Genomic DNA, 13,938 nt, shown 5'->3' on the forward strand with positions numbered 1-13,938 from the left:
GGTACTGTCTCTTTGTAATATTATAATCGTTCATTATTGTCAAGATTTGGTAGTTAATGATTGGCTGGCCCGTTATGCTGTAGCAAGGTTGAAATAAGCTTCTGAGACTCGCCTGGCGAGGATTAACCTAAGCTGAAGCTGAGGGGGCCTGAGTAAGGGCAGCGCTGGTCGTGTGAGATAGAAGGTTATGGAAGTGTAAAGATTCACGTGCAGAATAAACGACCTATAATATAAAAGCAAATCTTATATAACTTAGTCTAAGCTTTATTTAATCTATGTGTCTAAAATAGTGTTGGCAGGATAGGCCCTTAGCTGTGCTACTGCCTGAAAATTATAGAATGGTCCCTGAAATGATCGTGCTCCTGCTTGCGTGCCAAGAATATTGGTAGAAGAATAGCAGGGGCAAGGAATACCAGGGCGAAATATGGAAAAGCCAGACATTGCCAAGTCAATACCAAAAATATGTGAGCTTGCAGTGGCTTGAAGAAGGATCAGCATGGAGGCAACTTGTGCCAACGGAGCTTGGATGTGCTCGATCACGTTTAAGCTTCCAGCAACTCATTATGTGCGTTTTGCAAAACGATCAAGTAGATAAAGAAATGGGATGCGGATCAGAGCAAGAAGTAGTAATCAAGAACCCGGTATAAACTCTCGGCAACACTCCAATCGATCTCTATAAGCCATAAAGTTATTTTAGGTGGCCCCAAGTGCAGAAGGAGCAAATGACTTCCGAATATATACAAACTACTATTCTGATATGTAAGGCTGGGATTATAGAATCGCTTTAGATGCAGTACAATTTTGGTTTAAAGGCGGCGCAAATTGAAGCTTGCTGCTTCCCTTAATCTTGCTTTACCTCTGACAAATGAGCAGCATTGATAGCCTCCTTAGACTCCTTCTTGAACCGCCCGAAGAATACAGTCATCGAGATGCTCATAGAAATCTTGGGCGTTATTGAATGTCATTTGGCAAGTTGAACACTTGCCCGTAGCATGAGGTCCATAGTCTGAAAGCCTCTTGCTACTTGAAATCTTCATCCGGCTATTCGGGGGCGTTTGTTCTACTGCATGAACAATGGTGAGGTGGCGTTTGAAGAAGTCTGTACGACTAAATGACTTTTCTGTGAGAGAACCGCTACCAGGACAAAAGCCACAGACCATTCTACCTTTAAAGTGACCCAAAGTATGACGATTCTTGTCGTACTTCCTAGCAAATCCTTTGGTGTGATAATCGCAGGTTTGAATCGGGCATTTTTCGGGTCGTTCGTGTTGATGAGTCAGCATATGGGCTTTGAGATCTTTGAACAGCTTGCCACAGTCCGGATATGTGCAACGCCCTTTCTCTTTAGGTTGGTCACTGTTGAAGTTGTCGTGGTAGCTGCAAGAGTCCGTAGATTGTCGTCGCGAAGTATGATATGGATATTGTGATCCGTGCGACTCAGGGGATCCCGGCGGTCTGCCCTGGGTGTACAGACTTGGTACAGGCTGGTGTGACAAAAAATTCGGTAGCTCATGGCTGTTGTTATTGAATTGAAAGTCCGAGCTATGGTGGCCTTGGGTTTCCGAACTGTCTTCTCTATCTTCGTTGTCGTGGTTATTATTCGGTCGGAAGTCTGAACTACCTGGGCCAGGATTGTCTGAAGTGCCATCACCGGAGCCTTCATTCTCATCCTCATCATGATCGTGACCCTCATTCCGAGGGCCTGAATTTGAAACTGGGCTTCTTCGGTAGTGGATGCCGAGTTGGAGTTTGCGGTCAAAGCCGCATTTTTCTTTCCAAAGGGAAAGACCGAAATCAGCTGGTGGATCGGGTCTTCGAGATAGTACCATGAAATGGCCTTTGACATGCTCAATATATTCATCTCGAGTTTCCAATTTCTTTTCACAAAACCCACAGATCTTATGGAAGAAGTCTGTTACTTCGAACTTGCAAGTTCGCTTCAACTCAACAACCTCTGAATCAGGGCAGTTGTGCTCGCCTCTCAAGTGTGTTGCAAAGTTGTCATGCCGATAAAACGGCCTGCGATTTGATGAACATGGTTTCCCAGTTCGTGGGTTGGTTTTAGGGCATTCCCAAACGTTTTCCGGGAAATCCTTTCGGTCGATGGGTTCAGCCCAGCGTTCTAGAGCATCAATATTCCTACAATCAGGACACGGGTACTTTATCGAGATTTTCCTGCGTTTTGCATCTGGCAAGGAAAGATCAGATTCAGTCTCGACGTGCCCCTTGGCTGGTCTCCCACGCTTTGGAGCAGGAGGGGCCAGTCTCTTTTGGTCGTTAACTACTGGAGAGAGTAAAAATATGTCCAGTGATTGCGATTGTGCGCCAGGAGAGGCAGCATTGTATGTTGAAGAAGAAGAACTGTTTTCGCTAGTGGCTCTTATGGTCTCGGGGGACGGCGGGAATTGGCCCAACCTCTGTTCTCTGTGCTGAGGCTTTGCAAGAAGCTCCGTCCTTCTCGATTTCTCATCCTCAAACCATGACAGAACCTCTTCCCTCAAAAGACCCACTTTACGAGCAACATTGCCAATCTCCTTGGCTGTTATCAAGTCCGAGTCCGGGTAGGAATTGAAAATTCCATACAAGAACCGATGCCGATCCCGAAAAGACATAGGCGGATCACATGTTGCGTTGAAAATCCCATATTCTGAAAGCTGAAGATCTTGGTAAAGGTAAGGTTGACGTTTATTCAATAGCATCCTTGAATTGTCCATACCTTGCGAGAAATCAAATGCTGCGAACTCGTTTGATGCACTGTCATGGATGCTGCTTTGCGTGGCTTCCAGCGCAGGATACCATTTCTGCTGCAAGTCTTCAACGACAACGTCAGCGATTGGCTTTAATGCAGACGGAGAGAAAATCCCACCGCAACCTGGTTTGATACTTGGTGCTAGTTCGATTACTCCCAGGCAGTTCACAGCACCCAATGACGCACTTTCGGCAAGCCCCTCAATCGAGGCATCCGCCGGCTGAGGCACGGTCATCTTGTCCTGCCTCCGGTCGTGATTCTCCGTTAGCGGTCAGGTCGATTTCTGGTATCGTGGCTGAAATAAAGGATCAGTCCCAGTAAGCGTCAACGACAAAATATGGGTTGGTGCATCTTCAGCTGGGGATCAGGTTGCTATTTGAAGAGTTGCTGGTTGTGGTGGCTTTGGTGTGATGAGGCGAAGCGAACTGTTGAACTAGCTTAATAATAAAGCTGGGGTCACGTGCTTGCAATGTAAACCATGTAAATGATACTGAATTGACTGCTGCTCTACAGTGGTAAGTAGCCCGTATATATAGCCCTGAACCCCCTAAATCACATGCACTAAACCCGTATGCAAGCTGAACCGATTCTAGCTATACAGGGTATTCCAGCTGTACAGGGTATTCCAGCTGGACAGGGTATTCCAGCTGGACAGGGTATTCCAGCTGGACAGGGTATTAAGCTAGTGCACAGCCCCATGGCGTTCGGTTCCAGGGCTTACTAAGCCTATTAGGGGCCTCAGGCCCCTAATTTCAACGAACAGACAACCAAAGGCGGAAGGAGAAACGCAAAAAGGCGAACCGATGTTGAGAAGGCAAGTAAAAGGTTGCATGCAATGGCTCCCAGGCGACTCTCCATTTTACAACGATCTAAGGCCTATACTTGTAGACATCCAAATAACCCCTATGACCCCTGAAAACCCCTGGTTAGCTGAATAGCTGAACCTTAGCTGTGCCTGCAAAGCTGAGTCGCCACTGTCGGCCCCAGGCACCCATTTCCAAAAACCTGTTGAGATTATGTGCCTGAGGCACTAATGGGGCTGAACACTAGTGAGGCTGAGCGCTATGGGGCTTAGCACCCTATACAGCTTAATACCCTGTACCCTCCCCCCCCTAAATGTTTGCTAGCGCGCCACATCGACCAGGGCTCTTAATCAAGGGTTTTTAGCCAATCATAAGTAAGAACCTTCTAGAATCGCACCTTCTCTTTACTTAATACTGCCGGCAGAATCATACTGCGCAATTGAAGCTATTCAGACCTTTACAATGGATATACATCGACTCCTTAATACTCCTCCGCGAAGACGCTTACCCTCTGAGATCCTTGAGACTCCACCACCATCACCACCACCATTACCAATTCCGCTTTCACAGCTCTCTACGCAATCGTGGGACTCTCAAAATGGTCCACGTCCTCTTTCACAGCTCTCTACGCAGTCTTGGGACTCCCGGAATGGGCCTAGGCCCACTTGTGAGTCCTCAACCGCCCTTATTAGCTCCCAAAATGATCTCTCTTTACCGCAGACCCCTCAAAAACAACGCGCACCACCTACTACACGTAGCGATCGTATCCGAATTAAAACAGCCCTTGATTTTGATATCTCACCAGAGCGAATACGCAAGAAGTACGGCTATACAATTTCCCAAATCTTACGGGCCAAAAATAATCGACTTACCCCACAATACAAAGCTCACTGTGGCCGGAAGCCAAAGATCACTACACCCACACGTCACCGGCTTGAGCAATGGCTCCTTGAATCACCCTCTCGCCGGCATATTGCCTTCAAGCATATACCAGAGCTCGCTCCGCCAGAGCTTTATTTACAAGATTGTGGGGAGCAGGCTATACGGACAGCTTTTAAGCTTGTTGGATATGGCAAACGGGTTGCGAAGAGGAAGGGTTTTTCAGACGATCCGGAGATTATGCAAGAGCGTGTCGACTTTGCAGAGGAAGGCTTGACTTGGACACCCGAACGCCTCTTTCACCAGATCTTTTCTGACGAGGTTTGGGCCTCTGGCGGAGCACATACACAATCGTATGTAACGGTAAAGGAGGATGGCTCTGATCGCTTTAATTGTGAGTGTGTACAACACAAGTATTCCAAGCTTCCGGCTTGGATGTTCCACGGTACAATTGTTATGGGAGGAAAGGGGCCAGCAACATTTTGGGAGAAGGAGTGGGGAAGTATGGACTCGTACAAGTATGACGCTGTGATCTTAAATAACGTCGAATCTTTCCTGGATGCGAATCCCGATAAACCCTTCGTTTGGATGCAAGATAACGCCTCCTGCCACCGCTCAAAAGAAACACAAGAGAACCTACGAATACGACGAATACCCTATATTAAATGGCCACGGTACTCTCCTGATCTCAACCTTATTGAGCATGTGTGGAGTTGGATGAAGAATTGGATCCAAAAGCATTATTACACAGCTTATTACGATGCCTCTAAGATTCCGCTATCGCAATTGAGAAGGATCATTTGGGAAGCGTGGGAAGCTGTACCTGTGGACTTTATTATGAAGCTATATATGTCTTGGTGGGACAGATGCAAGGCTGTAATTGATGCAAAAGGCGGGCCTACAAGATACTGACTAATTTGGAAAGCGGTGAAGTGTGTATGTAGAGAGAATCTAGAAGATTCTAAGCTTTTTGATTGGCTAGAACCCCCTGTTTGACCCCCCTGGCAAGCCTTCTATATTGGGTGCACTAGCAAACATTTAGGGGAGGGGAGAGTATCGCTGGAATGCCCTGTAATGTGCCCCGTAAGGCTGAATAGGTCAGCCTAGGTACAGGCTCAGCGAGTTAGGGGTTTAGTGCATGTGATTTAGAGCGCTCAGAGCCTTACCTATGCATACGGGCTACTTACCACAGTAGAACAGCAGCCAATTCAGTATCGTTTACTTGGTTTACATTGCAGCCCACGTGACCTCAGTTCAACAGAAGGAGTGGGGACCACTGATACCCGGTCGATTGATTTGCCTGGAGGAGAGGTAGGGTCCAGAGGACTTGATTTCTAAGAAACTACGTTTGGCAAGGTTCCTTACTATCCCCCCCCTTGAATAATTACGAGTGGGTCCTTTGGTAGCGCCACACTGAAACTTCGTCAGTATCCCCGAATTAGGAAATATCAGGTGCTTTCGAGAGCCGCTATTCGCTATAGACCCTCGATTGCGTGCCTTTAGTGGTGTGAATCGTGACATGATAGTGTGGCGAATATTGGACCCACCCATAATTATTCATGGGAGGGATACTAAATAATCGTCTAAGCCTAGCGCTTCGCTTAGGGCTACACTAACCCCTCACACCACCACCGTGCAATCACGTGATGTTATGTCCCCCTTTTGAACACTCTTCCTTTCGCCTCTTCGCTTAGCTTCTTCCTACTTTTTAGAAAACACCCCCCTTTTCTACTGTTCGTCTTGCCCTTTCTCAATCTATTCACATCCCCCACTCAAAGGCGTTCGCCAGCTCAGTTCAAAAACTTCTCAATGAACTTCGGTCCTCACCCCCCCTAGCACTGAGCGCGTCAAGAAGTCCCAATGCCTTCAACGCCTCATCCATCATTTCTTCTCGTCACCTAACACACAATCACTTCCAAACAAACTTCGTCAACTTCGGTTTTCGAAAGCACTTTTCGTTGTTGCGTACACGTTTGCAGCTTGTCAGGTCTTCAGCGATGTTGCCACAACTTGAATATGTGACCTCGGTGATTTTACACATAGTGTTTGAAAACGGTATAGGTTGAGTGTGACGTCTGGTTTCTCCAAAGATTTGATATGAAGAACGATGATTAGAGGTTTGCTGGGTGGTGAAAGAAAGCAGCCTTATTTATAAAACATAGTGAGGGTGAGGCGCGACGAAGAAAGATCAACTAGCTAGATTAAGGCGAAGAGTGGATTCCCGATCGCTATGCCCATAGGAGAGATATCGTCTCGGAAACTTGGATTGGAGGAAAAGGAGAATGAAAATCCTCCTTGCATTCTGGGAGAGGCGAACGAAAAGTTGAAATAATTGCTAAGCGAGAAGGTGTCAGTTGCCATACATATGATTCTCCCCCTTTTAGTTAACTCAGCTATAGAGGCATATAAATCCTCCGCTGAACCGCACTTCTTGTACTTTAGACATCTTCTCAATCTACATCAACTTTACCTTCATATTTTGAAGCCTAATCACATGCCAAATACTGCCTTGTTCATGCAATTGTCAGAAGGGAAAGGCGGAAGGGTTGGCAACGATCCAGGGCTAGGAGAAATCGAATCGGAAACGGCCCAACACGGGCACACCTATCCTCGACTTCCTCCCGATTCAGTAATTTTAGTGGATGAGAAGGTACGTCGTAGACAGAGACTTAAAACGCGGAACTTAAAATCTCGGTTTCAATGAGGGAAACCCCAGACAGCATTTTGTTCTCCTTCGTGCCCACCACTTAATCGAACTCCTTTCCAACAAGTCTTTGTTGAGTCACCCAATGCTGCATTTCTGACCCGACCTTTTTCAGCTGTTCAAATAAGCTGACAAGCCAGCGGCATAGCAGGGGTTAATGTTGCAGAAGTTTCCACAAGTCACACTCTATCAAGCCATCAATCACATCGTCAGCAATCCATCTATCAGACAATTCGGATGACTCTGTTTAGAGTCTTCTGTTACTTACGATAGAATCAGAACATTCTGCGGTGGTTGGGTTGGTGTACGTAGCAGTGCAACCGGTGGTAGAGAAGTCTGAGAAAGAGGTGTAGGTTGAGAGGAGTGGTTTGAGGGATTCGGGCAGTGATTCGATGACTGCTCCAAAGACAAAATTGGGTGAGGTAGAGAGTCAGCCTTTTATAGACTTGGTATTCTCCTACTACTACTGCTACTGCTACCTTGTTCCTCGATGTTTTGGTCGGAATCCTTGAATGTGCCTCATTTTTACATTAATAGGGATTGGATTATTGGAAAGACGTCCCACGGGTCATCTCATACTGGGTACTAAATCCCTCTGAACATGACTGTACTTTCAACCTCTATATTCAACCTAGATTTTCAAAGAGACTTATATGTGCATGAAAAGAAGTTAGGCTGACAAATGTAAGGTCCAGCCCCCCAAGTACGCGCCAGTGTCTGAAAGCGGGTTCTCTCCGCGTGTGTCCCGCTGTAGCGGAGATGCGAGAGCAGCTTACAGAGCTAAGGTGGGGGCAGACATGACCACTTTCGCATTGCCAGGCTTGAGAAGTCCAAATGAACACGTCAGGTCCTTCGCCACGCTCATGAAAGCGCCCCAATTGTCAAACTCTCCACAATAGCTCGGAGCAGAAAACAGCGTCACAAGCATTCGATCTTTGAATAACTCGTATCCGTCCTCGACTACCTGATGTCCTCGACAAATGAGATCGAAGTTGTGCTTTTCTAAAAACTTCTTTATAATCTTCTCGCCAAAAGTATAGCTGGCTCCGCGATCATTAGTTCCCCAACTGTTTTGTCCGCTCTCGGGGTCGGCCCATAGAAGATCGCAGAGGAGTCCGGAGTCCGGTATGTCTGTTGGTCTTGCAATGCGTCTTATGTCATTCATATGAAACAGATCCGGCGATAGGCCACCGTGAACACAGAATATCCTTTCTGCAACAATCGCGGTAAAGGGTAGCTGCAAGTGATGCATTAGTGAAGACACTGCAAACACTGAAGTTTCAACTTACACAATCAAACACATCCATGAAAGTTTTCCAGATCTTGACACTGCATTTTCTCTTACATTCGTCATAAAATCCATAAATTCGGCTTACGCTCGAAGTTTCGTGGTTACCCCTTAGAAGAAAGATGTTCTCGGGGTACTGGATCTTATAGCACATCAAGAGGAGGATCGTTTCGAGGGATTTCTTTCCTCGATCAACATAATCTCCAAGGAAGAGATAATTGCAGGTAGGTGGGAAACCGCCCGCCTCAAATATCCGGAGCAGGTCAGGGTATTGACCGTGTACGTCCCCAATGATTTTAATGGGTGCATCTAATTCGAGGAGAGATGGCTGTTCCAGGAATATGGCCCGCGCTCGAGAACAAACACTTTGGATCTCGTGAGAATTTAGACAAAAGTTGCCATCACCCCGATCAGAAGATGCTCGCAACAGACGTTCAATGAAATCGTCAATTTCTGGGCCGATGAACTCATTTGTGTCCTTCGATGAGCTTGGGGCGCCTCCGAGGAAAGAATTTACGAATGCCGCTTTTGGTTCGTCAAGCTGGGCGATTCCTTTGGCGGATACAGAATAGTGATGATGGACATTGCTTTCGCTTCGCTCTAAACCGGTATCATGATGCTTTTGTTGAATAGATGTCGAGTCGAGGGGAGGCAGAGCGGTCTTGACATTCTCGTGAGCATAGTCGTATTTTGAGCGTTCCCTAAAATTGAATTTAGCGAAGAGTTGTAGTCGCCATGTTCTAGGACCTTACTCAGGATCGCTCAGCGTAGTATAGGCCTCTTCTATAACCTTAAGCTTTTCCTTCAGATTTTCATCTACTGGGTTACTATTAGTTGACGGACGGTGCCGTATCATACGCCATCTTGATCTGACTCGAAGTGTGTTCTCATCCGCACCAAGAATAGTGTAATAATCTTTTGTCTCGATGGACATTTTGGTTGCGTCCCCACGGCTACGATGCTGGGGAGAAGTAGAGTGTCGTCAAGCGTCCTTTCTACGTCCCGAAAGAGTTGATATGAGGGCACGACGTATCCGACACCAGTATCAGGATGACCAGCAACGATATGGCCATAGAGCTCTCCGCTGTCGTGATCGATGACCCACGACCCACAATCTCCTTCAACTGAACAAAGTATCTTAGTGTTTCATTCCCAAAACTCAAAGGTGTCGCATACCTAGATCTGACGTAAGGTATACTGTCTATAGCTCCTGGAATCGTAGGGTATGTTTTGTACGCATGTAAACCGAGGTCTGGGATGATGTCCCAGCAACTACCCCTGTGTCGCCCGTGATTGCCAATATCTGTCGTACTGTAGGAGTTAATGACAATGGAGCCTGCGGGGATATGATTTTGGTTCCGAGTTCGCTCCTAATTTTAATTGCATTACCTTGCTTTGGATCTACAATGCTGTTATCGACGGAGATGAGAGCCCAATCTACATTAGTATCATCTGAGATTCGTATTACGTTGCCAACCGGTTTCTGTAACCCCACGTCATCTACGCGCTGATTAGGATAATTTTGATAGTTGATCGAGAGTCTTACGTCGAAGGTCTTCCATCCTTTGAGGTACCGCTAATGCCTCTAAGATAGATGATGGGTCCTTATTTGATGCTTGTCCTGATTCGGGAAGATCATTCTCACTGGTCCCGGATTGCAAGCTCAATTGAGAGAGTCCCCTCCAGTCATCTACCTCCAAATCACTCTCGCTGTCGCTGTCAAATCCGCCGCCGATGTCAACAAACATTTCTTTGTTGTTCTCTCCATCAAATTCCAACGCGTGGCCAAGAAATGCGTGTGAAACGGTCAGTCCGAAATGAGTGCCCCCTATCACGACAAGACCTCCCAGTGTGGCCTTTCTCAGATTCTTATTAAAGTTGCTTATAATGATCGGAACTCCACATGCTCTATCGACTCGAGGCATGCAGTAAATCCTGGACAACTCTGACGTTTCTACCAAACTCGGTTGTTGCACTTCTTCCCCAACAAAGTAGCCGAAATGGTCTCAGTGATGTAGAGGATGGATCTTGGATGCGATAAGGAGTGCGGATGCTGTCCCCCAAACGAATGCCAGGGGAGTATCGATCCAGGATTCTGCTTTCTTTCACCAACTCCACTGCTCTCTTCCGCGGTGACGGCCTGAGACAAACAAATAGTAGCGTCGGGTTTGACTTCTCCTTTCGACGCCCAATCATGTATAATCCAAAAGAGACGTAGAAGTCAACGGGCTCTCCGTCGTTGAGGTATGCGTGTCTAGCATTAAGCAGCCTCGCAACCTCAGCTAAGAGACGGGGCGCGAAGTCCAGAACCGGACCAGCTGTTTCCCAGCACTAGTGTGATTTATCGAAGGGCGAAAGTTCGCTACCTATGAACTTCTCAGGCTCAGACCATGGTGCTTTTGTCGTTGTCCCTGTCAATGCCACCCAGAATGGCTTGGAGGGGCCTATCGGCACCTGAGTCATCGAGGACGACGCAGGTGATGTTGCAGAGTGCATCGCAAGCCGATGGATTTGAGAAAATACTAATGATTCATCCGTTTCATCCCATTTACTCACTCAGATGAAGCCGTAACGTCGCGGGCTATGAATGAGGTTGTCAAGGAGTGGTTCAGCGTCCCCGGGCGCGCTACTCTCATGGCACAAGGCTAGAAGGGATCACCCGACAACCGCCCACGCAAGAAACACCAAAAAATTTGCAACTTTTAGTGCTGAGAAAATTCTAAAAATTTCCGAGATGACTCTAATTAAGTCGTAGATTGTGATTATTTACTCCTTTTCTTTATTTTATTTCGTTGTTATGTTAAATAGACTTTTGGGTGCTTGAGTGAAGCCTTCTTGAGGGGGCTGAGGTTGAGGCGCAGCTGCAGTGAACCCCGCCCCTCAATTTTAACGAGCAACGGCCAGACCGCCTAACTTCACATGAAGGCCTCATCTTTCATTTTCTCTCTAATATTGCAACTTACTTCACGGCGCGCTACGATATAGACGTCTTCAGCATGGCCATGAACATTCAATTACCAGATCCGGATCCTCTTCAAACTCCATTACAAGGCTTGTCCCGCCAGTCTCTTGGGCCACTTTGCAAACTAGCAATTCTCGATGGATTCTGGAGCGAATCGGATCCCTCGTTTGACCACACGAGCTTGCCATTGGATACATATTTCGAACATTTCGAGCAACAATGTCGTTTGGCTTTACATAACTGGGAGCGGCATGATGTTTCGTCTTTGAAGCTCTCCCACCTCGTCGACTTGGCTCAAATGATCCGTCAAGGAACATCACGCGCCAAGATGGACTCTCACTTGATATCGATATAGAAGGACACTGTCAAGAGGTCTCGGGGGAAATCATTGACCTGACCGTCCGGCTTCTACTTATGATTCAAACCGGGGGGTTCCGGCAGGCCCTGACTCCCGGCCAAGTGAGCCTCGTCTGGGCTGACGGTCCATTGCTCGAAAGCTTGGCAGCGTATTTCAACCATCACATAGTATTGAAAGACTCTGTAGAGCTGGACAGAACGTTTACTGCAAGAAATATTGAACGAATTGGCGGTATTCGGATTGTATGGACATCGAATCTTATTGATCACTTGCGGATGAGGGATGACCGGAGCGTTGCGCTATTCCATCATGCTGCTTATCTCCACTATCAAAAGGACTGGTAAGTTGCGAAGGGATTTCTTGCGTCTTCATTTCGCAATATAGATTGAAAGTTTTCCGCTCTGCCTTTGGGATCAAACTCTCGACGTTGAATATCCCTCAAGTTGGTGGTGACACTCCGCTGACAATTCCAGTTGCGATATCTATCCAGAAGGTCTAATACAAGAAACGATTAATACGCTCAGCCTCCTCCTTCCAATCGACAAGCGAGATACGAAGAACTGGTTTCTCAAAAAACAAATGGAACTACATCTTGACAATGAAGCAGCCCGTTGTCGACCACTGACGGCAGACGAGCGGAAAATTGACAAATTCAAGTAAGCCCCATCTATCATATATCACGGCATTTCCTAAATTAGTCTAGGTTTTGGCGAGGCCGACTCGTGATCTTGAAGCAGGCCTTCGACGACGCAAAACCGAGAACCTTCAGGCAAGCATGGCTGGATCGACGTAACCCTACACAGTGGTACAACTTTTGGATTGCAGGGCTTTTCCTTATTGGTTTCACAATCTTACTTGGCATCATTCAGTGCATAGAAGGGGCGTTGCAAGTTTACAAGGCGTATCAACCAACTTAAAAATTGCATTCCCTATTCCAAAGCCTTGCCCCATTCAACCCAACAAAGTGTCTTTTATATCTGGCTTGAAATCAGTCCAGTCCTGATATTGCAGCCGCTACATCGTCTATCGTAAGTTCTCGTTTGTTAAGCCCATTAAAGCCTACGGTAGCTGCCTGGATGGTATTTACACAGGGCGTCAATGAATCCAAATCTACGACTTCTTGAGCCGGGATCCATCCGTCTAGAATCGGCAGCTTCTCTAACTCGAAAAGTGATTTGACAAAGCCGAGCGGTGCGGCGTTTGCTGTTCTGCTGCTTCCCATGATTTGCAAGTAGAGACATGACTCTAAGATAGCATTGGTGGCTAGATTTGAGGGAAGTGCGAAGTCTGGCGTAGTTGCTTGTGAGGTGACGAATCTGACGGTCCTTGCTGCTGCTGCAATGGTGATGTTGGGATCATTGTTTCCGAACACTTCAAGGACTTGATTCCATACGCCACTGTCGAAGGTGTGGTCATCTTGTGCGATGTTGAAGTCTGCGCGGGAAAGAGAAGCGTCGTGCTCCATGTTGTTGTGGAAATTGAGATGGTCGAGATCAAAGCTCGATGAGTTTGTCAACGTGACGTTGAAATTCGCGGGGTTTGTGGCCAATCCGAGACCGCCAGCCAAGTTGATAAAGTCGGGGCCAATTCCCAGGCCAGGTCCCATACATTCTAACAGTATAGGGATAGTGTATCCCTTTCCGGACCGAGGGCATATATCGTGGTTGGCAAGAGAATTCAATGCTGGACAGCAACCTCGTACTGCAAGTGGTCAGCCAATGCATTTTCGTAAAAGTACTTCCTCCTGTTAGTCAAAGAAGAGAGTTGACAGACCTTCTCCTGGCTGAGGTTCTTGGAAATTGAGAGCAGCCAAGGTTAGGTCCACGGCTTCCCCAAAAGATAGTTGTCGGGGTTTTATTACAGGCTCAGCCGTCAACGCAAGCCCTCGGCGACCAGCGCCAAAGCCAGGGAACGCAGCAGCTATACCCACATGAGCAATCACAGTGACGGATAGTAACTGCATATTGACCAATTTTTAGGAGCAGTAAAACGAATGACTGAATGACTGAATGACTGAATGACTGAATGACTGAATGACTGAATGACTGATAGGAAGTAAAATTATTTTAAAGACAGAATTCTCCCATTCTCCCAGCTCCGGGAAGCTCACCAGTTTTAATACCCAGCGCACGGAAGATCCTCATACAACGAAAGGTAAGTTTTCTGAAAGCAATCGCAATATCTTTAGGTCATCT

The 13,938-nt window shown here is 46.9% G+C and overlaps 8 protein-coding genes across 8 annotated transcripts; 4 read left to right on the top strand and 4 right to left on the bottom strand.

The window, feature by feature from the left end:
* Positions 1-887: 887 nt before the first annotated feature.
* K444DRAFT_670591 (uncharacterized protein) lies at positions 888-3,230 on the bottom strand (the record flags this gene model as incomplete). Its single annotated transcript, XM_024887646.1, has 1 exon — positions 888-3,230. The coding sequence occupies exon 1, from the start codon at positions 2,982-2,984 to the stop codon at positions 888-890; it is 2,097 nt and encodes a 698-aa protein (XP_024726630.1). The 5' UTR covers positions 2,985-3,230.
* Positions 3,231-3,251: 21 nt separating this feature from the next.
* On the top strand, positions 3,252-3,535 carry K444DRAFT_282185 (uncharacterized protein). The gene has a single exon (XM_024871574.1). The coding sequence runs from the start codon at positions 3,321-3,323 to the stop codon at positions 3,471-3,473; it is 153 nt and encodes a 50-aa protein (XP_024726631.1). The 5' UTR covers positions 3,252-3,320; the 3' UTR covers positions 3,474-3,535.
* Positions 3,536-4,014: 479 nt separating this feature from the next.
* Positions 4,015-4,755, top strand: K444DRAFT_548484 (uncharacterized protein; the record flags this gene model as incomplete). Its single annotated transcript, XM_024876378.1, has 1 exon — positions 4,015-4,755. A coding segment is annotated over one exon (741 nt), but the record flags the coding sequence as incomplete, so codon positions are not given.
* A 264-nt stretch (positions 4,756-5,019) lies between these two features.
* K444DRAFT_548314 (transposable element tc3 transposase putative) lies at positions 5,020-5,343 on the top strand (the record flags this gene model as incomplete). The annotated part of the gene is made up of 1 exon (XM_024876367.1): positions 5,020-5,343. The coding sequence occupies one exon, from the start codon at positions 5,020-5,022 to the stop codon at positions 5,341-5,343; it is 324 nt and encodes a 107-aa protein (XP_024726633.1).
* Positions 5,344-7,907: 2,564 nt separating this feature from the next.
* On the bottom strand, positions 7,908-9,357 carry K444DRAFT_648692 (Metallo-dependent phosphatase; the record flags this gene model as incomplete). Its single annotated transcript, XM_024885492.1, has 3 exons — positions 7,908-8,372; positions 8,425-9,124; positions 9,176-9,357. 3 exons carry the CDS (start codon positions 9,355-9,357, stop codon positions 7,908-7,910), a joined length of 1,347 nt encoding a protein of 448 aa, XP_024726634.1.
* A 107-nt stretch (positions 9,358-9,464) lies between these two features.
* Positions 9,465-10,580, bottom strand: K444DRAFT_282200 (uncharacterized protein). The gene is made up of 3 exons (XM_024871575.1): positions 9,970-10,580; positions 9,600-9,923; positions 9,465-9,547 (listed from the first exon to the last, which is right to left on the bottom strand). The coding sequence occupies exons 1-2, from the start codon at positions 10,346-10,348 to the stop codon at positions 9,625-9,627; spliced, it is 678 nt and encodes a 225-aa protein (XP_024726635.1). The 5' UTR covers positions 10,349-10,580; the 3' UTR covers positions 9,465-9,547; positions 9,600-9,624.
* An 839-nt stretch (positions 10,581-11,419) lies between these two features.
* On the top strand, positions 11,420-12,690 carry K444DRAFT_657712 (uncharacterized protein; the record flags this gene model as incomplete). Its single annotated transcript, XM_024886187.1, has 4 exons — positions 11,420-11,690; positions 11,741-12,083; positions 12,217-12,399; positions 12,447-12,690. The coding sequence occupies 4 exons, from the start codon at positions 11,420-11,422 to the stop codon at positions 12,658-12,660; spliced, it is 1,011 nt and encodes a 336-aa protein (XP_024726636.1). The 3' UTR covers positions 12,661-12,690.
* A 110-nt stretch (positions 12,691-12,800) lies between these two features.
* Positions 12,801-13,445, bottom strand: K444DRAFT_511018 (Cloroperoxidase; the record flags this gene model as incomplete). The annotated part of the gene is made up of 1 exon (XM_024873452.1): positions 12,801-13,445. A coding segment is annotated over one exon (645 nt), but the record flags the coding sequence as incomplete, so codon positions are not given.
* Between the last annotated feature and the right edge of the window lie 493 nt (positions 13,446-13,938).

Source organism: Hyaloscypha bicolor, assembly GCF_002865645.1.
Source record: "Hyaloscypha bicolor E unplaced genomic scaffold K444scaffold_189, whole genome shotgun sequence".
NCBI lineage: Eukaryota > Fungi > Ascomycota > Leotiomycetes > Helotiales > Hyaloscyphaceae > Hyaloscypha > Hyaloscypha bicolor.